The sequence below is a fragment of the Haemorhous mexicanus genome, chromosome 6, assembly GCF_027477595.1.
Source record: "Haemorhous mexicanus isolate bHaeMex1 chromosome 6, bHaeMex1.pri, whole genome shotgun sequence".
Taxonomy (NCBI): Eukaryota; Metazoa; Chordata; class Aves; order Passeriformes; family Fringillidae; genus Haemorhous; species Haemorhous mexicanus.
The window spans coordinates 17,105,394-17,131,138 of record NC_082346.1 but is presented as its reverse complement, the minus strand read 5'-3'; the positions used below and the strand labels follow the sequence as shown (position 1 = coordinate 17,131,138).

Genomic DNA, 25,745 nt, shown 5'->3' with positions numbered 1-25,745 from the left:
GCTTATACCTCTCTGTGAGTGTATTAAATATAAAGTCATTGCTTTTGTAGTTTATGTTAGCTGTGGCATGTGCAGCACACTTGAGTGGCTTAAATGAAAAGTTTCTCCGTGTGTATGTTTGTGTGTGTGTATTTATAGTGATACATATGTGAAACGTGGCTGTTTGTGAGAGCTTTGAGAGAGGCCTTAAGAGCCTTTCAATAGCATCCTAAATTCGTGGAATTACTAGTTTTGATCTAAAAGTAGTAATCCTGAAAGTTCAGAAGCCAGAGGAACCTGTTGCTCTTTCAGTGTTGCTCCACTTGCTGATTCTGGGCAGCCCTTTTGCTAGTGAGGGTTGGAGGGAGCCTGTGTAACTCAGGCTGCACATCTGGTTAATAGTGGCTGAGCTTGGAGCCTTCAGTCTTTTTATTCCTGTTAAGCTACAGCCTAGAAAGTACCTGACTTCTTAAAGCAAAAGTGATAATCAACATTAAATCAATGCGAACTAAATTAGTTAATTATGCAGTCTTGAAATGAAAATGAATGTGTGCATAATGAGAGATGCTAATTACGTCTTTTCTGACTGATTGCACAGCTTCTCGGCATGATGCTGTGGTACAGCACTTACGGGACCATCCCAGCAGCTCAGAATGCCTTCGACCTGCTCTCTTACTTGCTTACCCCATTTAAACAGGCTTTTTCAGATCAAGGGGAGGTAAGTCCCTGTGCTCCTCTCTGGTTATATAGTTGATGTCAGTAGCCTTGAGTCGTCCTAATATCATCTAATATCTCTTCTGATAAGTATAATATATGTGACTTTCATGTGTATGTCCTTAAATGATAGAAGAGTTTTCTGAAAGCAGATGAATATTTTATTTTTGAGATGTTGGGCTGAATTTTTCACTATGACGTTAGATCAGCGCAGCAGATTTTTCATTATGTGCAAATTACTGCAAATGAAACAAAGCAATAAGAAGTTATCTCATTAAGGTTTAGCCCACAGTAAAGGGAGAGCTGGAACTTAATTTCTTAGGATGAATAGAAGCTTAAATTCCAGAAGAATGGATCAACCCATATAAAAGGTGCAAATCACACCATAATCTCAGAAATATTTTTTGTTGAGTGTTTAGAACATATCTGTGTGCAGGAAATGTATTTCAAGGGTACTAGGTGCACAGATTCAATTATACCTACAGAGCTACCCCAGTAAAATTGCCTAGCTTCTCACCATGACATGACAACATGTATACCAGAATGATTCATCTGATAAATTACTGGTAATTATACCCAGTGCAGATTTTTCTAGTGTGGACAGAACCTTAATTAAGCGGTGAACAGCTACTTTGAAAAATCTGATGAAATATATTTGCTATCAGAATGTTTAGATCCATTGTACATAATCTTTGAAGCAGAGGCTTTGCAGTGCTAATAGAAAATCTGATTCTGTGCTTCTTGTGACTGAAGTACAGTGGAGACTGTTTTCTCAATGTTTATGAGCTGCATGTCACCTTCTCTTCTGGGGTATTTTGAAAGAAGCACTTTTTCAGTTGGCTTTATTACGCACAGAGCTCTTCTCAAACTGTTGCCTGTGTCTTATTTGCAGTGGCTCAGTCATTAACAAATCGTTGTTCCTTACAGAACAACACTGATTTGTATAATTTTGACTTGAAATAATTGTCCTTCACAGAGGAAAGTGATTCTTAGAATGCACCACAAGAACACCCCAAGTATGACTCTGTGCAGATGTTCATGCATATGTTTGAGGACTGTTTATTATAGCACTATTTATTGTGCAGATTTACACTTGAAAACAGTATAGGCAAAGAAATCTTCTGATGTTAAAATAAGCAAATGGAAGCTCTTAACTCCAAATTTCTCATTAGCTGAACTAGCAGGAGAAAAACAGAGTGAAATTCCTTGCTCACTGAAGCCATTAGAACTGGATTTTGCACCTACTACAGAGAACAGGCTGAACTACAGACTACTCTAAAATGACTAAGACATCAGAATTAGTTCCACTGCCAGTGGTGTGAATTAACCTGATGGTGTTTCACTGAATGTCTAGAAAGCACACTGTGGCTGGATTCTATTTAATGATTCCCAGACCCAGGAACAGTACTAAACTTTGTTTAAAGCCCTTTACCACAGTTTAAAAATCACACTGACTGTACCAATGAAGTGTTGGTCCAGTCTGCAAAGCTGAATTGTGGATTCAGATCTCCACTTTGGCAAAGTGTGAGAGGAAGTAGAGCTCCTGTTTGCAGTCACAGTGAAATCTGGGGTTTAGACCTTCTGAGATGCTGTGGCTTAGAGATGGTTTCAATTTCAGTCATCTCTAAAGCCTGGCTTTTTCTTTTTTTGGTGCTGATGGCAGCTTCTCCACAGGTGAGTAGGATATCAGTAAATCTTCATGGGAAAAATTATGCACTTGGCCAAGAACATGCATGCAGACACTGTACTGTGCCCCTAAATACTTCAGGAATCACTGTCTATTCTGTTGTTCCACAGAGCCTGACTACAGTTGGGAGTGTTGTGGTATCATACATCCTGCTGTCTTTGGCTTCTCTAGGACTGCTATTTCTAGGATCTCTGGTAAGTTATGATACAGCACAAACCATATTCAGGCCCTTTTTCAGGGAGTTTTTATAAAATATCTTATTTGTTGGTGTTATGCCCAAGTTCATTGTAAAGCATCATTTTTGGGGCTGTTTCTGCATAATTATCTGCTTGTTTTACGTAGAGGAATTAGCCTTACTCAATTTCTTGATGAATTGGGGATTGCAGTAGATTGAAGTAGAATGATATATAAAAAATAGTTTTTATTTTTTCCATCCACAGATGGGCAAACTATTTCCACTGAAGTAGAAAGGATGTGTCTATTAACAGGACCATCATCCATTGATTTCAATGGCAGAAGGAGCTGTTCCAGAGTGCCACTGTTCTTCTGAAATCCTGTTAGATGTAGGCCAAGGCCCCAGCTGCAGAACAAGCTTAAGTGGCACAACTACAATTAATCTAGTTAGCTGTCAGCTGTTGGGGAGCAGCAGTGTGTTGTGTTTCTCCATGGATTGTGTAACTGGCACAAAGTTGTGTGCTAGATGGGAGAGCTATGGAGATCTGTTTTGTCAGGGAGCTCTAATTGAATGTGGCTTTTCAAACTCCTCTATGCTGTTCTTGTAGAGTGGGAATGCAGCTACTGAACATGCAGGCAGAGCATCACCTCTTGTCCTTCCAGAGGTGCACCCCAGGTAGCTCAGGAAGTTCAAGCTGTGGTGTGAACATGCTGTTGGAGTGATGAACAGCATAATAAAATACATCCCAGAATCATGGGACTGTAGGTGGGCAGAGATTGCTAGTCTAACATCCTGCTTGGAGCAGGGCTGTTGCCAACACTTGGTAAAGTCAGCCATGAAATTTTTCTCTCAGGTTGTGAAAACCTTCAGGGAAGGAAGGTTTGTCATCTCCCTGTGTGCCTGTGCCACAACCATGTGGCACTTTTGGGGAAGAGATGTTTCCTCATGTCTCATCTGAGTTTCACAAACGTAAATGTCTGGGCTGAATTCCTGCAGGTTTGTGGCCTTTGTTCCTTGTGGTATCAGCTGATACTACTGAGAAATGTCTGGCTGCATCTCTGGAGCTGCCCTTCAAGTAGTTGCAGGTCACTGTTAGTTCACCTTTTTCCTGCACTCTAGACCCTTGACCTCCTTTGAAACCATCTACTGGTACCATTCCAATTTTTCCACATCTGTCTTAAACTGGGGGAACTAAATTTGTAGACAGTATTCAAGGTGCAGCTCCCTCAGTGCCAAGGAGAGGGTAATACCTCCTTTGATTTGCTGACCACACTCCCTGCCAGGAAGTAATGTCACATTGTATGCCATGGTTAAGTTCACTCAGAGGCAGGAGAGTGAATCTTCTGTTTAATGTGTCAGGAAAATGGAATTTCTAAAAACCATTCACAAGGCAAAGTAATTATAGTTAATGCCTCCATTATTGGGATCATTGATGTAGGCAAGGAACTTAGTCAGGTTTATGCAGTTTTCTGGGTTTTTGATGCTGCTGTACTTTATCCAGATTAATTTTGTTCTCAAAAATAAACTTTTGGTAATCCTGTAATTGCAAATTTAAAAAAAAAAAGACAATTAAGAATTGTCAAGAACTGTAGGAGCTCCAGATAAATTTGCAGCAAAACATTCTGGGCTGAAATTCTGAATAGCAGAGGTGTGATTTTTTGCATATTCAGCTATTTCTTGGTGGATGAAAACATTTATTGCTGACCCATCCTTAGCATAGAAGATAAAGTTAAGTGAAAGCTCTCCATGGCCAAAAATTCTGGTCTCTCTTTGGACAGTTTTGCATGTGAACTCCTTGTAAGTGAACATGAATACCACTATAGAATAAAGTAGACTTGGCCCATTTTTGTGTTGGTTAAAATTTGTACAGAAAACATTTTTTAACAGTTTGCATTTTGGTGAGTTTGTGCTGGTTCGTTTTCCTGTGGTCTGTGCTAAGACTTTCCTAGCTAGAGTAGAGACACAAATGTCACTCTGTGTCACCCTGCCCTCTGGATAAATTGCTGGGCCACAGAGTATAAGAAGTGACCTGTGAGTTCTGATCTATGGTCCATCATGCCCAGCATGTTCTCTCTAACATGGACACTAGGAAGGAGAGACTGTTTAGAGAGAGTACATGAGCCTTGTCCCTTCCTGCCTACCTGTCACCTTTCTCTCAGATGTCTGAGGTCATGCTGCATTGCAATTTGCAAATTTCAAAAAATATGCTTTTATCAGTATTTGCAGAATAAGGAATAACATAGTCATTGGCAGAACTTTGAAAATGGTGCTTGAACCAGGCAGGGTTTCTACAATTGCAGCCTGGTGGACAACAGATTGTTGCACAATGACAGCTTTCTTTATTTTCCCCTTTGTCTCAGCTGAGTGATCTGTCTCTCCCTCTCTACTTAAAATTGATTTTAAGCCATGTACTGCCTAGAAGAGACCTTGAAGGAATCTTCCTTTGAGAGTGCCTTTATGACCAAGCCCTTCTTTCCCAATGTTAAAATTGACACTGTCCTGCATGACATCCTAATGTGCTTTAGTAGCCTAGGACGAGAAATCTGATCTTTTTAGTGGCACTTCTTAAAATTGAACTGGTCATGTAAGAAAAGGACAGAAGAGGCTTTTACTGTGGAAAGTAAGACCTCTTCTTAGTCTCAAAAGGATGCCTGACAATTCAGTATAGTTTGTATAGCATTAGGGCATTAGCCTGAGTGATACTACTCCTAGTTGTATGCTAGATGGATGAAGATGGCCTAAGGTTCCAGATCCTGGAATTCAGAGGTGGGCTTGAAATTTTTACTGAAATCTGTGTGGAGAATTTGAAGTCTACTGCTGTGATTTCCAAATCATCTAGTCTCGTCACAGCATTTGTGCAAACTGATATGATGAGGAAATTTTTTAGTTTCATGCAATTTCAAACCTTTTTTTAATTTGTAATATAAACTTTCATATTGCAGCTGTGTCTTAAAACTTCACAGGTTTCATTTTTTATGTTCATACCATATTCAAATTAGATAATTAAATTATAACACAGTCTGTGCCCCTGGCCAAAAACTGATATAGGCATTTTGAGGCCCAGGATCAGGTACATCAAAATTGAGGCCTCTTTAAAAAATGATGGGTTTATGCATAATTTGGGGTACAGTGCCTGGTTATTAAAGATGTTCAGCTCAATTATATTAACTTAAGACAGCTATGTGTAAATTTCAGATTGAAAGCCATTAAATTGGGAGAGGTATGATTTGTAGAATACTATAGTGGATTTTTGTTTCGTAAACAAGCCCGGGAAGGGTAACAAACTGAACAAAAGGACAGTGGTATCACGTTGGCTTGCATATGATGGTCACAAGCACATTCCACTTCCACTGTATCCCTGAGTTAAGCCTGGCTAGCTCTGTGGAAACCTCTGTGGCTGAAAGCAGGTTTGAATGGGTAGATGTGAATGGTAGATGTGAATCCTTGCAACACGCACCACATAGCCACTCCTTCGTGGAACATTCCTGTTCTCTTCAGTACTCTCCAATTCTAATACAGACAGCTGGAATGCTGCCCCAAAGACCCATGCCCTAGGCTATATGAAAGGGCTGGCTACAAGCAGCAACTTTTTAAAATGTTTGTTTCCTCCAGTTTTGGCACCTCCTCAGAGCCCCACCAGACCCCCCCTTTCCGCTGCAAGAGGACAGGCGGCAGTCTGTGAGCCGGCAGCCCTCCTTCACGTACTCAGAGTGGACAGAGGATAAAAACGAAGATGACTTCCTAGATCTGGACCCCGTACCAGAGACTCCAGTCTTTGACTGCGTCATGGACATTAAAGCGGAGACAGACCCAGCTACTCTGACGGTTAAATCCGTGGGCTTGCAAGAAAGGTAGGGTAGATGTGACTAATAGGGAAAAGCCTGCTCCCAGATTTTGTGGGTTCAGGAGTTCTGTGCCTAGCAGGAAACTTTATTGCCTTTGTGAATGTCACTTTCAAACGTGGTTGTCAAGTCAAGCACCTGCTTTATTTCCTGCCCTGTTTTCAGTCCAGTCATAAATACAAGCATGTTAGTTAAACAGCACAGTTTCTGGACAGCTGTCAACAAGGGCTGTTCTAAAGCATCATTTCTTTCCATTGAATACTTCTATTTGTGTTTGATCATGGTGATCTCACCATTCATCAAGACAGCAACTGCATTGCATGAAACCCCCTATAGAGCAGTAAAAGCTTTTACCTTTGAAAGAGGTGGGTCTCATGGATATATTTTTTTTTTCCCTGTCACTCGTACTGAAGGACTAATCTTTTCTCCAAAAGCAAACCACAGAAAAAGTGATAGTCTTTAGTATTTATCATATAAATGAGTTAATCCAGAAGTAAATGAATTATTCAAATAAACCCAGTGGTGAAACTTTGGGGTGAGTTGATGTCCACTGATTGAACCATAAGGGCAGCTTGAAAAAAGGAGTTTCTCAGGCACGTCAGGAGCTTCTCAGAGAGAAACTGGGAAAGGGCAGTTTCAAGATTAAATGAAAATTTTTCTGTTTTGTTCTTTCAGTTGTCTTAGTAAAATAGAATAAAGGTCTTGATGATAGAATTCCTGCCAAGAAATTGTGCAAAAGTGAGGACGTTATGAATAAAAATGAAGTTACTGAGAGGCCCAGCATAGCAAAGTATCACCATTCTTTATTTCTCAGTTTTCAAGCTTAATTGGAGTGCTAACCATAGTTAATTCTCATCTCTAAAGCTTAAAACAAAGGACAGAACATAGATTTTAAGAATACAGTGCTGATTTTCTGAAGCTCCTCAGGATGCAGTAAAAAGGAGTGTTACAGAAGACACTTTCAATTTGTACTCTTGTAGGTTTAGAATGTTTTTTTGTCGCTTTATGGTTTGTTATAACATTGTCCTAAAATTTTATACCTTTTATTGTTTTAGTCTACCTTTATATGAGATCACAGTAACCTCTGGGGCTTGTCCCTGAAGCTGCTGCTTTGTTGGTTTTTCATTATAGGCAAGATTGGGCTTGAAATACGTGAGTCACTTGTTCTTCACTATCCCTGATTTCATTCCATTTCTGTCACTTTAAAGATGTGACATTTCTCCTCAGATGGCTACATGAAAGACACTTGCTGTATCAAGAGAATTGGAAAGTATTGCTTGGGGAATAATCAATTGGTTAAAATAATGAGTTACAATGAAAAACCTGTCAAATAACTAGAAGTGGGACAATGAAAACTATTGCTTGACGTTCTGAAACCAGGTACAGTGCGAACACTCAAGATGTAAACTTGTTTTCAACATACATGTCCTTGAGAAGACAGACATCTTTTCAGGTTTGAGCTGTGCTCCAACAAACTTCATTTACATTACACATTGGTCACTTTTCTTTTGTTTGGGGTTGTGTTACCTACCTGTGCCTCTTTGGCATCCGTTCTGCTTTTCTCTTACTTCCCTCTCATTCTTTAGCCACCTTTGCAATTAAAAGGGTGGTCAGCAGCTAAATTCAAACATCACTGAGTGCTGCTGAAGAAGAAATAATCTCATTTCCTCATGCTGAAGAACTATTAATGTAGGTAGCCTCTTCTACCTTGAAAGAACCAAAAGCAATCCTTGTCAAATGCATCTGTTTTGGGGGAGAAATGTGGTAGCTGTTTAGTAGCACACAGAAGGGTGAGGTGAAATCCTTTGAAAGGTGTCACTAAAGATTCTGTGTCTGACACTGGTGGCATTTCCCCATGGCTGTGAATCATAGCAGGAGGCTGGCTGCAAATTCTTTTGGACAAAATCCTGAGTCCAGGAAAGGGCTGTGATCCAAGTGATGACTTCTGTCCTCTCTGGGAGTTGGTGATGCCTGTGTGCCTACATGGTTTTTAATAGTTCCTGCACACTCCTGCACACACCCTCTAACTAAATTTTTTCAGTCAAGGTTCATCAAAAATAGGTTTACTCTGTAAATGCATAAAACCTTTACCTAGTAATCATCATATTGTGTGGCTTTATTATTATGTTAAAGATATTTAAATATAGATTCACTGACAGCTTTTGAATCTTACTTTTGTCTATCCTATGTGAAACTAACAGAAGCTCAGAAGTGCTTTAACACTATTCATGGTGGGCATTTTGACTTCTTTGGTTTGTGTGGCTAACACAAAAAATTTTACACTTAAGAGTATCTGTTTATAATGTGACTGTTAAAGTGTTGGGACCTTTATTTTACCTTTCTTATGATGTACAGTTGTGGAAAGAATATTTTACAGATAGAAAAATTATTCACTGCAGTTGGTTGGCTTTTTTGTGTCTCTATTAAAGTTGAACTGGCAGTTTATCCAAAGATCTTACCCCAGTGATGTTTCAGTATACAAAATCATCTTCTGGTCTTGTCCACACAAGAAGCATCACCCATTTTCTTACAGGTAGTGACCAAAATGTCCCCATCAGAACCAGCTGGGTGATTTCCTAAAGTTGTTCCTCTGTCATTGCTGGCAGCAGTGGGTCTGTTGTAAGCAAACTTGGACTGTTCTGTTTTGCAGGAGAGGTTCAAATGTTTCACTCACGCTGGATATGTGCACCCCAGGCTGCTCTGAGCAAGGCTTTGGCTATGTCATGTCCCCACGGGAGCAGTCAGCCCGGGAATACCTCCAGAACGCCTCGAACATCCTGACTGAAGAGGAGCTGCACAAGAAAGCACTGGATCCTTTCATACTCCAGGCAGAGTTCTTTGTGAGTGTCTGACCTGTCTCTTGTAGGAGCATCAATAAAAATGGGATGTTGTCTCTCCACAGAAGACCTTGGTATTATTTTCTGCCAGTCTAATAGTAGTACATGCAAACTCTGCTTCTGTCAGTGAAGCATTTCATGCAATTCCCAAATTTGTCATTCATTTAAATTACAATGTCTGAAAGCTTTCAGTAGTGTTGTCACTTAAAAACTAGAGAATTGATTCTGGCAAAGCCAACAACAACAAGTCTTTGTTTCATAAGATTTTGATTTTTTTTTCTGATGTATATTTTCTTTTTAACAGCAGCAACCAAAAAAAAAATCACTAGAGTTCAGAAGAAAAGCCACATTTCCTATAAGCATAACTTTTTGAAAGGTGTCTGGAGTTGCCCTAGGGATGAAATTAGTCTTAATCCACCCTCTTTCCTGTTGAATACTTAATGTGGAGCTACTTTCCAAATCTAAATGTTCTCTGGTTACCTGAAACACAGTGTGGTTCTGTCATTCAGCAGGAGCTATAGAAATTATGTATTACTGGGGTTTTTCTCTGCACAAAAATAATTCACTAGTTGTAAACTACTGAAGTTAATACTGCCGTGTCAAATATTCTCTTAAGCATGAAATCTCAGCAGAGCAGAGGAAGATTGTTTTGCAACATTACAGCCCCTTCAGCCTGTCCTCTTCATGACCTCTAAGTGTCTGAAAGGGAAAGACCACTCTGATTATCACTTGCTGTCCTCCCTCCTTGTGCGGTTTCAGGGACCTTTTTTCCCTGTATGAGAACAGGGGGATACTCTGGGCTTCTATTTTAGAGTAGAACACAAGGTATCTGTAGTCCTTAATTCATTTAATGTTGTTTAAGTTGAAGGAAAGCAGCCTTTGTGTAGGCAAAGCCCTGATTCTTTTAAAGTAAAGTATCTATTACTCCTTTAGGGAAGGAATGTTCATTTGGTGTCTGAACTGTCTGCTGGACTAGTCCACATACAGTTTCACCAGTTTTTTAGCTACTCTGTAGCATTCAAGCAAAGAAAATAATGTTACATGTAGGAAAAATACACTTCATTTGTCTGAGAGATTTTGAATTAGGTTTCCTGGTGTTCATAGAATCATCCAGCAGCCAAACCATCCCAGGCTATTTTCATTCTTTAATGAAAACTGAAAGAGCACAAAATGCTGTGCAATCAAAATGTCATTTCTGTAGTTAAAAATTGTAAACCAGTTCTTTTTTTGTGAAACAGTTACTACCAGCTAGCTCTTCATTGTGTGTTTTCACTGTGTCTAACCTACTTGGTTTTCAAAGTCCAGATCCCAGATGAAGCAAGTAGTTGTTTCATTTTGCAAGAAAAGTCAGGGAGGACGTTAACAGGGCTAAATCTTGACATTCATACATGATTTAGAGTTTTTACTCAGACAGCTATTGATTTCAACAAGAATTGGCTCGTGCAGTGAATGATTTAAGACCCAAAAACAGCCCATGGAGCTTGGCTCAGGAAGAGTTTGGGTTGACTAAATACCAAGGAACAATTGAGAAAAATATGAAGATTTTGTTCCTATGCAGTTGATGGGAAATTACTTCAACAAAACATTTTTGTCCTTATTTGCCTCTGGTTAAAGCCAACAGTGTGCTCAGTGCTTTGTAAGAGATGGAGTGCAGATAGTCTTCTAAGGTTCCAGAACTGACCTCAAGTTGTTCCAGGGCAGGTTTAGATTGGATATTAGATAAAAGTTATTCACTGAAAGGATGAAGCACTGAAACAGGCTGCCTGAGGAAGTGGTAGAATCACCATCCATGAAAGTGTTTGTAAACATTTGGATGTTGTACTTAAGGACATGGCTTAGCAGTAAACATGGAGGTGCTAGGTGAAACGCTGGACTCAATGATTCAGCCTTAATAATTCTATGTTTCTGTAGTTCATTGCTCTGCTCATCTTAAATTTTTCCCTTACTTGCCTTACTCAACCCTGATTCCTGTTCCCAGTCTGTCCTGTAGCAGTCTCTCAAATCCAGTGTGCAGCAGCTGGGATGACCAGCTCTGCCTCCCAGTTCCTGTGAGCCATATCTCTGCTGAGGCTGGTTAACACATCCCTTGTCTTCACCTGCCTCCCTGCTCCAGCTGCTGGAAGGTTCCTCTTTGTTCCCACCTGGCATTAGCCCCTTATTGAAGGGGATGAGCAGTGGGGAGTAGGAAGCCCCTCCATCTTTGTGTGTTCTTTGCATCAGGGATAGAGAGTACAGGCAATCCCCGGATACCCCTTTGCTGTCTTTTTTCATGGAGCTTGGCAGCTTGATGAGCAAAGCAGTGACGTTCCCGCAGCTCCATGGAGTCAGGTCAGCACACTAGCCTGTCATCATGTGTGTCATACTTTGTTGCTGGTGCAAGTCCCCAGCAAATTATTAACTTCCACCCTCAGAGAGGAAGAGATGTGAGTCAGAAAGGATGGTCCATCCTCTTGGTGCAGTGTCTTGCGTTCCACCTCTTGCCTCGCTCTGTGCCTACACTTGCAATTCAGTTCTAATAATATTAGGAGTGAATATGTCATGCGTGTTACTCAATGAATTAGTCACTAGGAGCATTTTCACATGAAGGACTTCAGAAAAGAAAGTGACAGAAAAAGGAAACATCAATCATACTTTGGTGCTAAGTTGCTAGAGGTACTGTACAATATGTCCCAGCTGACTTCATCACTTTGCCTCCCTCACAGGGAGGACAAAATGGGCTTGGGGTTTTTTTTATACCTCCTGTGAATCTAATAATACTACTGACTGTCTCTTATTTTTCGTGGGTTTTTTGTTTTTCTTTTTTTTAAACAGGAAATTCCAATGAACTTTGTTGATCCAAAGGAATATGATATTCCAGGCTTAGTGCGTAAGAATCGCTACAAAACAATTCTCCCAAGTAAGTTTCTGCTTTTTAAGTCACTGAGGCAGGATGGTTTATTCCACATGCTGGAGGGCTTTGCGTTTTCCTTTCCAGAGTGCATGAAGTGTACTGTCACCACAATGTATTGTCCAAAAGCCATGTTTATGGAGCAGCAGCATGGCTTCAAAGCATAAATCAAATTTCCAAAGAGGCACAGAGCATAAAGAACCAAAATGCTGCTGATCCTTGGGGGAACATAGGTTTTTTAGTTAGAATTGCATCATTTGGTCCTGCTTAAAAGTTGTACCCAAGAACATTAGTTCTTGGATTTCTTGTACCCAAGAAATCACTAACATCCTTATAAACCAAGTTGTACTTGGCTTATAAGGATGTTAGTTAGTGATTTCTTCAATTAAATTTCTTTTGAAAGACAGAATTCTAGCAGCATTATTTTCCTGTCTGGTGTTTTTTCAAATGCAGACTGAGAATATTAGGAACTGGCCTGATGGTATTAAGATGACACAGAAAAGTATTTTTCTTTTCTATTACGCTGATTTTATTTATAGGCAGGAGTAGGAGTTTAGAGAAAGAGTTTGGTACAAGTTTTTACGAGTGTCATCATTTTCCCCTCTCTCATACTTTAAGATACTTTGAAAAGTGACACAATTAGATGTCATGCCTTTTTTTTTTTTCCCTCTAAGCTGTTGTTGGAAGATGGTACCATCACTACAGTAGTCTTTTTCAAAATCCAAAAGGTTCAATGTCAGGTTAACAAGTGCAGTAAAGTCAAAAATGTCCTCAGCTATACCTAACAGTCAATGAATCCAGATTGTAGACATTAAAATAATCTTTTTTGAAACCATTTTCAAACTCCAGCAACTGCAGCCTGATGTGTGAAACTCTTTTGATGACTTTGTACTGTACCTCAGACAATAAGTGTAAAAGCATTTAACAGCCTTTGACTATTGCTGTGCTAATGGTTGAGGTGATTCATTCAAGTATTAATTTGCTGGTTTGCTGCAACGGGACGATTGCAAAAGTGGATATTGATTTCAGATGCCCAAGGTGCCAGATCTCTAAGTGATCCGTATATTCTGAATTTGGTATCTCTTCATCTTAGCCATGTGGGTATCTGCCAGCTGCCACTGTTGTCACTTTGACCTCTTTATCTCAGATAACTCTTTCACCCAACCATCTCTCTAAATGTTAACAACTTTATTCTGGCCTTGTAGTGATCTGAGCTTTTTTTTCTGAAAGAACTTTTAGCAACTTTGTCCCTTACTGTGGCCACAGGATGGCTTGATACTGCTGAGGAAAGGGGAGGGCTGAGTCTCTTATCCCACTGCCTCCATTTCACGGGGCTTGGTGCTGGCAGTAAAGAGGGGTAGAAAGGAGACCTAAACTTTCTCTTTATGCTTCAAAGCCAAAGATTCCAGGAAACAGGAATCTGGTCTGTCTGAGGACAGCATTTCATGCTGCCTTTTACAGTACTACAAACACATTTCATGTGTTTGTAGTACTGTAAAAATTACTGTGTACTCTGCCCTTAATATGATATTGGGTAAACCACAATTTTTGCATAAATTTTATTTTATTCTGCTTTCTAAGCCAGCTGAAGTTTTTTATGAAAAAGGCACCTGTGGTATGTTTTTAATAATATCTTGGTAATATATGCTGTTGCTGTTTGCTGAGGCCTCTGTCATCTGTCAGGAGGATGTTTCTTGTCAATGGTAACAAACTGGGTAGCACTGGTCAGACAGGATGAATGTGGGCCTGTGTCAGGTCCCATTAAAATCAGTGATACAGCCATTGACTTCAGTAGGAATTGGACTGAACATCTTAAGTGGAATAATGTTTTCTTTTGTCATCTTATTAGAACAAGAATAATGCTTCATAAACAGCCTCAATGAAGGAGACTCAAGTACTGAAGAGACTTAAAATGCAAGAGACTGTTAATATTCTTTAATTTCTCTATAACCATTATATTTGTTAATAGCACATCTTGGAGTGTGGTTCATTGCAAGATGAAAGTGGGAAGGAGCTATTGCCATCTGGCTTGCCTGGGTGCAAGAAATGCATGTTTATGTTTTGGTAGAAAAGCTCTTTGCTATCATTTCACAAACAATATTCTAATATCTTTGAAGCCAGAATGAGTCTGTTGACCTAACAGATTGAGAAATAATTTCCTGTATCAGAAAACTGCTTTTCCAGAGTCATGCTGAGACACTGACTCAGGACCAATTAAGGCAGGCTTCAGAGAATGGGTGAAACTGTCAGAAGTCTGCAAATTACCCCAACCAGCCTTTCCCTTTTTTAATGGTCTTAACATGGGGGTTTTCTAAGGCCACTCACATCTGCTGTGATGGCCATGAATGCATGTAAATGTCTTGCTCTATTAAATCCTGTGTGTCTCCTTCCTCTGATAAACTATTCCTTATCTCCTTACACCTTTCAGATCCGCATAGCAGAGTGTGCCTTACCTCAGCTGATCAGGACGACCCCCTCAGCTCTTACATCAATGCTAACTACATCAGGGTAAGCGCTCCATAGCCCAGTGTGTCTGTCCAGCCTCTATCAGACACCGTTAATGTCAACAGAATTGCAACACACACTGGTTTTTAAAGCCATCCTAGTTGATCTGATTGCTCTTCTCTCCTGCTTGCATTAGCTGAAACCCAGATCTCAAAGTGTACCTGTACAGATTCAGACCTGACAGAAACATACTTCTGCAGTTCTTGATGCAAAATTCCTTGTCAGCTGGCCTAACCATGGCACTGGATAATCAGCCTGAATAAGGCTCATGACCTAGCCAGAGTTACCTCAAGGCTGTAGAACACTCTTTGCTGGACTTACGTGAGTCTGTGCTGTGCCTTTGCTCTGTGTACACATGTGCAGGACAGAGATGGAGAGGAGAGCTGGTGCCACGGAGTCAGCATTTCATCCAGGATAGCTCTCTGGTTTTTTAACAGCAAACTTTCAAGATTATGGTGGACATCCCTTTTAAAACTGATCTCTTGTTCTTTTGTTGGCAGGGCTATGGAGGAGAGGAAAAGGTATATATTGCTACTCAGGGACCGATAGTTAATACTGTCACTGACTTCTGGAGAATGGTGTGGCAGGAGCGTTCTCCCATCATTGTCATGATTACCAATATAGAAGAGATGAATGAGGTAATGCTGTTACATCTAGTCTATATTTTTATCTCTACTTCAGCAGTTATTTTCAGCATAGACATGAAGGCAGCAAGCAGAAGTTAGTTCAGTGGCCTGTGCAATCAGAGCCAGCATTAAATTCTTCAGACTCAGAGAAGATGTGGGCTTCTCTTTTGCTTCAGTTTACTGTGAGTCCTGTTTTGCCATCTGACTTCTGTTGTTGGTTTTGCCATTTTCAGGGGTTTCAGTTGACCTGAAACCTCTCCTAACCCAGCTCTATTTGCAGGCAACCTTTGAAGTTCTTTCTGAAGGAATCAAAAGCAATAGTACCCCATAACTGCTAAGGCTGAATATTTTTAATCAGTAGAGTTGCTGCTACTTTATCTTGCATTTATTACGATTTGATATCTGTATGCACATTTCATTGAGGAAGTACCTGATTTCTGTATGATAATCAAAACTAGAGCTGACTTGGATATTGAGGACCTTCCCCTGAATGTGTCTAGGGAATGGTTATGAAATACTGAAATAAAGATGCTGAAATTTTGTATTTGCCACCTACTTCCATAAATTAAACTGTAGTGATGTTTGTGCTAATCCACCTAAAGTGAATTATTCTTTTTTTTGCAGTTTATAATACTGCAGCCCTCCAGCTGTTCATTAGTTACCTGATGAAATCTTTCCCCTGTAGCAGAGTTGCAAGAACTTTGTGCCTGGGCTTCAGCTCACAGACAGGTAGCTAAGCTCACATCTGCCTTTACTGGCAATGTAAGATGTGAGAAAGTGGTCTGGGCATATGTTGGGTTCTCCATCCTCCCCCACCATTAAGCAGCAAGGCTGGATGGAGATATCCAAATGTTGTTTCTTAAGCTGCAGCACCATTGTATGTCAGGCTTGTCCTTGAGAACAGATTGGTAATTTAGGTTAGACATTTTTGTTTGGAGAAGAAGCTTTAGATGCTTAGAAGCCAAAGAATATGGGCATACATCCAGCATACAGACAGAGTTGTAGTGGCTTATCTGCTAGCTGGAAGCTTAGTGCCCGTAATCATGCGCATGCACAAACCTTTAGCTTTTCATAGATATAAAGTAAATATGTTCATGTCTTTTTTTCAACTTCATTGGAAAAAAGGACGTGAACAAGACTGACACAGAATTATGATGCTTTGCAAGTTAAAAGTGGTCAGTTATTACAGCGGGCTCATTGGAAACATCCCATCGAGGATTGCTGATGCAAAACAACAGTATGTAGCTGATCTGAATGCTTTGTTTTCAGTCAGGTTTTAAATTTGCACCTGTCTGTATTTGAGCAGCAGCACTGAAGCTCATAAATCAAAGTTGCCATATCATGGCACATATGACATTAAAATGTCATGACATAGTCAGAGCACTAGAATCTTTTACAGACTTTGAGGTTTAAAGAAGATGCAGAGGAAAGGCTGGTCCTGAATGTAATATCTGAAATGTTCTTCAACTATAGTTTTCATAATGAGATTGTATAACAGGAAGGCAAAATAACCTTTATGTCTGGATTGCCTCCTACCTGAACTGACCAAGTGTTTCAACCCTCTGAGTCTTGGGAAGCAGTCCACTGCAGTGCTGATGCACTATAGAACTGGAGCTTGCTACAGCCTGTATATCACAACAGAGCTGCTGAGTCTTTCCTGATACATTTTGTGTCAAAAACGTATGGATGTCAGCAATCTCAGCCATAAATACATGGTCCTTTCATCTAAACATCTTCGATACTCACTCCATTTATCTGCAACACTTCTAGTAATAGATGAATAACAGGACTCAAAGTACATAGATTCAAACCCAAAAGTTTTGTTCAGCAATGATGTTAGTAAGAGAGATATTGTATTCTTTCTCAGTGCAATGGCTTCACTAATGAGAGGATTAAAAGCTCTGCTCCTCAGCCCTCTGTCACTTCTAATCTGAATTGACAGACAGCCCCCAGAAATGAGTGGGCAATCTTACTCCACTCCTTTAAGCAGAGCAGTGTCTGTGCTATTGATAGCTGGTAGCACTCTCGACAATTTTTGCAGTGGATTCTGCAGCTTATGAGTAGAGGGAAAAAAGCCACAATCTGCATAAATAACTTTACAGAGACACAGTGGGCCACACTCCCAGTGGGTTATTAACTGATGTACTGTGCAGATGGAAAAACTCTGATTCTCCCACACAAAAATTTTGACTCAGTAACTTTGCAAGGTACTTTTCTGTTGTTAGTCTTTCTCCTCAAGTGGAATTACGTTTGGTGGGGAGAGAATAATGACTCAACTTGTTTCCTCCAAGATTGTGTACAGCTGTGTAAAAGAGGAATCTTAAAAGCAGCATCTTTCCTGAGGTTTGTTGAATACCAGATACCTGCTCCCCTGTGATAATGAAATGGTTTCTTGCATTATCACAAGAGAACCTTTTTCTCAGACTCTGCCTGATTAATGTCACTCCTTGTCCATGAACTACTTTGTGCACCATATTGAAATGCCTGTCTCTGCCTTTGCATATTGATTAATTTAGAGAAACTAAATAGAAAACCACAGTCATTTTAGCCCTCCTTCCAGGATCAGAGGGACCTACAAATTTGCACTGGCTCTTCTCTAGTGTATCAGAACCACAAAGTAGATCTGCAAATGGACTATAGTTTCTGTGTTTCCAAGTGTCAGGTTGTGCTGGCTGTATCTCTTACTGGTTTTTGGCAAAATCATATGTAGTAGCCCAATCTCTCTCACAGCTACTGCTGCCTTGTAGTTCCCTAGCTTTGAAAGATTCTCAATGACAATTTTAAGTGGATTTTGGTACATAATCTATTTTCCCAAGCATCCCCAGTCATGTTATTTTGTGCAAAAACATATGCAAATGGTCATTTTATATTCAGAGAGCATTGAGCCATTATAAAAAATAGAAAAGCTGTATTTTGTGTTTCTACATCAGTATATATGAAGCACAGATATATTGGTAACTAGTGTATATTACACTAATCATTATTATCTCAAGAAAAAGATTAATTTAAAAACACAAGCACATATCCACCAGCCTGTCTAATGAACCTTCAAAATGCACATCAGTTGCATAAAGATAAATAAGGATGTGTGTATTTAAAATCGTTGGTTAGTAATTACTTGATTTGTGCATTTTTAATCAAGCAATCAGGCTATTATGGATGCAGCAAAAATCAGCTGAAATGTGGTCCCTGTTCAGTAAGTGAAAGCTTGTACTTATTATAGAAACAAAATTTATTCATATTCATCTATGCATGTGCTATATTCAGTTTCAGAGGAGGAAAAATCCGAGCCTCCCTTGATACCTGCTTAACTGGATTTGTTTTATATTGCACACAGAAATGCACAGAATATTGGCCAGAGGAACAGGTCACCTATGAAGGAATAGAAATCACAGTTAACAGAGTCATACAAGCAGACGATTACCGTTTAAGGCTCATCACCCTAAAGGTAAATCATTCCAATGTACTTACAGTAGCTTAGCTGTCTAAACCTATAAATGCAGATGTTCAGGGGGAGTTGTGTAGAAAGCTGCTGCACAGTGTAGTGCTGGACAAATACTACTTTTCATTACTGAAGTCATCATAGCTTTACCCAGTTCACCAGCATGGAAGTTACAGGAAAATCAGCAGTCAGAGGTTTAGGCTGCATGTGTACAGTCTGAAAGCCACCAGGCCAGTTGTAGCAGTATGGGGTTCACTGGCTAAGAAACCAGTGACTCATTCTGTGCCTTTGTCCTCTGGGTTCATTGATCAGTTAAAACAAAATGTCAGCTCACAGAGAGCTTCTTACTTTGCAAGTGTGGTTTTATATACCAGTAACCATTCTATCATCTTGTGGATAGAAAGTTTCAGTACTGGTTTAATTTTTTAAGTACTTAGATACTACTTAATCTAAAGTACCAAAGTCCTATCTTACAACTCTTTTCATTGCTAGGTTCTAGAATATCAAGCTACATGTTTTAGTAGCAGTTTGTTTACATAAACTTCATACGTCTTTCATCTGCCAGATCTACCCCGACCTCAGTATAACACAGCAATTTCTTTCCAAGATGGAAAAACTCTCCTTTTATCCAACCAGTTTCAAGTCTCTTCAGCCATATGCTAATGGGCAGAAAGCCAGCATATGACATCCCATGTCTGGATTCAGAGTGTAGAAAGTCTGTCACTCATGCTTTTGGCAAAGGCAGCAAGGAGAAAATCACACTCCCTAACAAGTGGGAAGTGAAGAATATCTTTATGTTGCAGACTTGCAGCTCATCTGGTTTTGCTTTTCAGTTAGACAATGGTTTTGTTTCCAGTACTGGGGGGGGTCAATGTATCTTCTCTCCACCCTCAAATGTCAGGATGTGAACTGCTGAGTTCTAGAGCTGAAGTAAAGATTCCATTTAAGTTATCTTCCCCTAGAGCTGTACATTTACCATTTAATGGCAGTAGTGGAGCAGCAACTCTGAACCGTGCATACATTAAGTGACTTGATAGTGAAAACTGGAAAAGCCATGAATTGACTTCAGTTTGCCCTTAAACAGGAGTGTTCAGAAATACTCGATTACTTTATGCTTTGCAGAGTGGACTGTCATTTTTCTCTCCATATAGGGGACAAGATTTGTCAGGTTTTGGGAATTTAGAAAAAGCTCAGGCTATAGGCAAGGCTTGTTTTCTGTTCTTAGAGAAAGCTGCCAGTGTCTAGCCACTGAGTCATGATTTCAGCTACAGAATACGTGTTGTAGACTTCAAACTGTCTATTAAATCTTGCTTCCTCCTAGCTGTTCCCAAGTCTTCTCGGTCCCAAGGAACCATCAATACAGAATATTTTGTTCAAGTCAAAGCAGAAGTGTACAGAACCACAGAAGTCAGGATGCTCCAAGCAGAAGCATAAAACTTTTAACACAGCAGACAAAACTAAAGGCATCCAGAGTTCATCACTAGAACTTTGTCTGTTTTCTGTTGCTGTCAACTAAATGATTTATGTAGTGATTCATGTTTTTCTTCAGATGACTTTTCTCTCAGTGTTATTGACAGCATTTTTATTATAATTTTTCACAACTGAGTTAAGAATTGAGTGTTCATATCTTCTGTGACTCACACATAGTCACACATTCAAAAGCAACTGTGTTTCAGAGCAGTGTTGATCGGGTTTACTGTAGTGAGTTTGAGTGTTATTCGTGATAACTAGTTATGCTCTCTTAAAGTATTTTCTCCCTAGGATAAATAACCTAAGGCCAGACTCTTCATATGGTAGTAAGAGTCTTTGTTCCTGATGTGAGCTAGACACAGCCTTAAGGATCTTGTGGCTGTGCTTCAGTGAGCACTTTAAGCCCAGTGTGAGATGGAACAACATCTCAATGAAGCCAAGCCTCCCTTTGTCCAGCTCTCGTGTTCTGATCCTTGTGACCTCTCCCATGTGCCCTCACAAGTGTTTGTGACTGTGTGCCAATCCTAAGGGTGAAACTGATTGATCCATCTGAAAATTATTCCATCTCAAGAAAGGAAAATGATTTAATGTGATTGCTTTCCCAATCTAGTTCACTGTGAAGCTGTGCAAAAGCTCTGTCATCCAAAGAGAAGGATGGAAAATGCACAACCACAGAGCACTCTTAGCATCCAGTGACTGACAAGCATAGGGAGGGACTTGGGAGTCATATGTGAAAAACTATTTTCAGATTTTTGTGCCTTGTTCTTCAGAAAGAGTTATATTTGTCTTTTTTTTTTCTCTCCAACTCAGCCAGCCATGGTTTGAAGGGAGGGTTGTGGAAGCTAACACTTCTGTTCTTGGACCTTTTGCAAACATTTACTTTGCCCTGTGCCGGCTGGCTTGTGCAGTGGCTGCAAGGGTAAGGCCAGTTCCCTGGGCACCATGTTTCTATTTTGCACCTTTAGAAAATCACACAGAAGGATATCACTTTGAACACACAAAATCAGAAGCTCACAGTGCTGCTTGGCACTCCAAAAAGGAAACAGCACATTTGCTATATTCATAACCATGCTGAGACAGAGAATCAGAATTTGTGTCTCTCAAAAAGACCTGGACTGCAGCTAGATACAATTCCCACCTTCTATACTGCCTCTGAATTTCTCACCATGTCTAAGAGAAGAGCAGAATTGATAGGAGACCGATATAAGTCTGTCTGTCAGAAGAGATAGAAAAATAGGCTCCCATCTCTCTCCCTCATCTATTTATCTAGCTATCAGAGACAGAGATATGGCTCCTGGCTCTCTGTCTGTCAAATACATTATGAAAGCAATTATGTCACAAGCACAGCTCTGGCTTTGCTGAATGAATCTGTCAAGAGGGAACAGACCGCCTGGAGTGTTTTGCACACAGCTCTTGGCACTAAAAGAGCAGAATACTTTGTGGGGGGAGGAATTTTTTGGTTTTTTTTTTTTTTTTGTAAGGCAGTTTACTGAAGTGCAGTTGTGATATTTGAAGTCCAGATTTCTGTGTTGTGTGTCTTCCCATTTGGATTTCTGTTCCATTTAGCATTCACATAATGGTTGGGGTTGGAAGGGACCACTGCAGATCATCTGGTCCAACCCACCTGCTATAGCAAGTTCCCCTAAAGCAGATTGCCTGTGCTTGTGTCCAGGTGAGTCCTGAATATCCCAGAGAATAAGACTCCACAAACTCTGGGCAGTCTGTTTCAGTGCTCTGTCACCCTCAAAAAATTTTTCCTTGTATTCAGATGAAACTTTATGTGTTTCAGTTTGTGCCCCTTGCCTTTATCCTGTAGCCAAGCACTACTGAAAAGAGCCTTGACCCGTGCTCTTGATACCCTCTCTTCAGATACTTACAGATTTTGATAAGGTCCCCTCTCAATTGTCTCCCCTTCAAGCTAAACAGGTCCATCTCCCTCTAAGTGAGGTGCTCCAGTGCCCTAATCATCTTCATGGCTCTCAACTGGACCCTCTCCAGTAGTGCCTTGTCTCTCCTGAGCTGGGGAGTCCAGAACTGGACACAGCACTCCAGGTGAGTGGGGTGCCCCCTCTCTAGGGCTGAGTAGAGAGGCAGGATCACTGCTCACAATCTGGTAACTGCTTTTCTTAATGCACCACGGAATACCACTGGTCTCTTTGGCCACAAGGGCACTGCTGGCTTGTGGGCAGCTTGTTGACCACCACCAGGTCCTTCTCCACAAGGCTGCTTTCCAGCTGGTCAGCCCCCAGACTGTACTGGTGCCTGGGGTTATTCTTCTCCACGTGCAGGACCCTGCACTTGCCTGTGTTGAACTTCATCAGTTCCTCTCTCTCCAACTCTCCAGCCTGCCCAGGTCTCATGGAATGGCAGCACAGCTTTCTGGTGTGTCAGCCCCTCCTCCTAGTCTTGTGTCATCATCAAGAAACGTGCTGAGGGTATTCTCTGCCCCTTCATCCAGGTCATTGATGAGTAAACTGAACAGCCCTGAACCCAGTACTGATCTCAGGAGAAGGCCACAGGCTATGGGCCTTCAGCTGGGCTTTTGGCTGCAGAGCATAGTTTTTGAACCCATTCAGCCAGTTCTCAATACATCTCACTGTCCTCTCATCTAACCTATGCTTCCTGAGCTTACCTCATGAGGAAGTTACAGAAGACAGGGTCAAAAGCCCTGCTGAAGTCAAGATAGACAATGTTCCTGCTCTCCTATCATCCATCCAGCGTGCCATACTGTCATAGGAACCTTTCACATTGGTCAAGCATGATTTTCCCCTGGAAAATCTATGCTGAATAATTCAGATAACCTTCTTTTCCTCCACATGTTTAGAGGTGATATGCAGGGTGAGCTATTTAATTGCCTTTTTAGGGATGGAACTGAGGCTGACTGGTGTGTAGCCCCCTGGGTCCTGCCTCTTGCTGTCTTTTTGAAGGCTGGAGTGGCATTGGCTTTCCTTCAGTCTTCAGGCATCTCTCCCATTCTCCATGATCTTTCCAAGATGATGGAGCGTGACTTAGCAGTAACATCTGCCCGCTCCCTCAGCACCCATGGGTAGATCCCATTGGAGTCCATGGATTTGTGGGCTTCATGTTTACCTGAATGCTTTCTAGCCCAGGGCTCATCAACCAAAAGAAAGTTGGCTTTTTCTCCAGAATTTCTTGCCTTCAAGGTCTGGGATTCCTGACGGCCAGCACTGGCAATGAAGACTACAACAAAGAAAGCATTCAGTAACTCTGCCTTCTCTGGATCCTCCACCACCATGGCTCCCACTTCATTCAGCAGCAGGACTACATTCATTTTCCCTGCTCTTCCTTTTCTACTGGTGCAACTGAAGAAACCCTTCTTGTTGTCCTTGACATCACTTGCCAGATTTAATTCCAAATAGGCCTTAACCTTTCTTGTCACATCTCTGCATACTTTGACAACATTCCTATATTCCTCTATTCCTCCCAAGTGCCATGTCCCTTTTTCCATATTCCATAGATTTCCTTCTTGTGTGGGTTTTTTTTTTTTTTGCCAGAAGCTTCTTGCTCACCCATGCATGGCTCCTGCCCTCTTTGCATGATTTCTTACCCAGAGGGATGCACCGAAATTGAGCTTGGAGGAAATGATGCTTGAATATTAACGAGCAGTCTTGGATTCCCTGTCTTCTAGTGCTTTAACTCAAGGGATTCCTGCCGTTTGGTCCTTGAAGGAATCAAAGTTATGTCTTCCAAAGTTCAGGCTTGTAATCCTCCTTACTGCCCTCACTCCTTCCATGTAGGATCCTCCAACATCTCTTGGTCACTGCAGCCAAGGCTGCCCCCAACCTTCATGTGCCCAACCATATACTTAATACAAGGTCACCTCTCTTTGTTGGCTCCTCTAATACCTGTGTCAAAAAGATCTCATCAGTGCTCTGCAGCAATCTCCTGGACTTGTGTGTGCCCAGCCATCTTGTGTTTCCAGCAGATGGATTTAATCTTCTCAGTCTTAAAGGGAAAGCCATGTTTCAGTATCAATTTTACGATGAGAAGTTCTTGTAAAACCTTTGTGGTGTTTGTTTTAACTGGATTGCAGAAAGGAGAAGAGGTCAGAAACCTGAAACATTACTGGTACACGTCTTGGCCAGACCAGAAGACACCAGACCAGGCCCCTCCTCTGTTACAGCTAGTACTGGAAGTGGAAGAGGCCATGCAGAGTGCAGAGGAGAAGAATGCCCCAGTGATTGTTCACTGCAGGTAAATAAATGTTGTGTCTGAATTCCAAGGGCTTCTTTGCATACAGGGACACACTGCAGAGACTGCTACATGGGCCTTCAGTCACATGTGAGAAATCTTGCCCAACTGCATCTGAAATGTGCTTGGAACTTCAAAGCTTTAATGACAATGATTTTCTATTACCAAGTGTTATATTAAGATACAGGCTGAGTTGAACATAGAAGCTGGCAGTGGCTCAGTTACTTGTAGGAATAATTTCAATTCATTTGCCTTACCAGTAATACATGCCTTTAATTATCTTTGAAAGGCCAGGTTAACAAAGATTAGCATATGTTAGGTCAAATTGATTAGGAAAACACATGCAAGCAGACAAATTAATAGCATTAAATTTTAAGCATCAAACCCCCCCTGTGTTGTAGAGTCCTTCTTTGATTTTTTTTTTAAATAAATCATTATTAGGCCAAAGACAATTTAAATATAACACATAAATGAAAGAGTGACAAAGCTGGTTACAGCAAGTACTAATCAATAGTCAGGAAATTTATGCAATTGATAGTAAAACTGAAGTATCAGTAGGAATCCCTGGCAAAGATGAAAACTTCTTATATGGAAGGAGCAAAATCTTTACGGTGGTTTGATGCCTGATGAAAAAATTGTAATTATCAATCAGAGCAGAATAAAAATAGATGAGGATAGATACTTCTGTCCTCAGAAAGAAGTGGGATGATGTACTTACCATTTGTAGACGTGATGAACTATGTTTTTTTGCACTGCTATCTAGGGAGCATGTTAAGCATCAGCAACCACTATTAAATCAGATGTGCTAGTTGATTTTCACCCATGAGTGGTTTAAAAAAGTTGGTTCACACACTCTAAACCATTAAAGTTTAATATAGATGAATTGCAGGTCTTGGAAAATTGGAGAAGTTCCACAGGTCTAAAAGGAAGCCCTGTTTTGCCAGTATTTAGGAAGGTTAAATATGATTACTTAAAAACTACAGTCTGTTCTCAAAACAGTTGTTCCAGGTAAGTAGCAGAAAGCCTGATAAGAAATGCAGTTTAACTTGCCAGGGTAATCTTTCATCGTTTCAATAACATACATTTTGCCAAATTTATTTTTGTACAGAATATTGCCTAATTTTGCATAATGTTTTCTAGGAAACAGCAGATGGTTGCTCTCCAAAAGCCATAGTAAATGGGTATTATACAGTGAGAATGTTTTTAAAGAGCCTCTTGGCAGAAATGGTTGGTAGCCTGGTGTCATCACAGAACCAACTGTAAGCTAATATGGAGTAATCAATATTAAAATGCTTGTGTGATAGCACATGCCCAGTTTTTCTGTCTGTGTTTTAAAACAGGTGTGGAAAAATTTGGGAGAGTTCAGATT

General features: G+C 40.5%; 1 protein-coding gene across 2 annotated transcripts in view; it reads left to right on the top strand.

Moving 5' to 3' along the window:
• The window catches only part of PTPN5 (protein tyrosine phosphatase non-receptor type 5), a 76,782-nt gene that overhangs the window by 44,099 nt on the left and 6,938 nt on the right, over positions 1–25,745 (top strand). For both annotated transcript variants that reach the window (XM_059849005.1, XM_059849006.1), the window contains exons 4-12: positions 578–697; positions 2,491–2,574; positions 6,168–6,406; positions 9,048–9,237; positions 12,046–12,130; positions 14,550–14,629; positions 15,127–15,264; positions 18,590–18,700; positions 24,219–24,379. In XM_059849005.1, the coding sequence (XP_059704988.1) occupies positions 578–697; positions 2,491–2,574; positions 6,168–6,406; positions 9,048–9,237; positions 12,046–12,130; positions 14,550–14,629; positions 15,127–15,264; positions 18,590–18,700; positions 24,219–24,379 (1,208 nt within the window). The remainder of the gene's footprint in view (positions 1–577; positions 698–2,490; positions 2,575–6,167; positions 6,407–9,047; positions 9,238–12,045; positions 12,131–14,549; positions 14,630–15,126; positions 15,265–18,589; positions 18,701–24,218; positions 24,380–25,745) is intronic.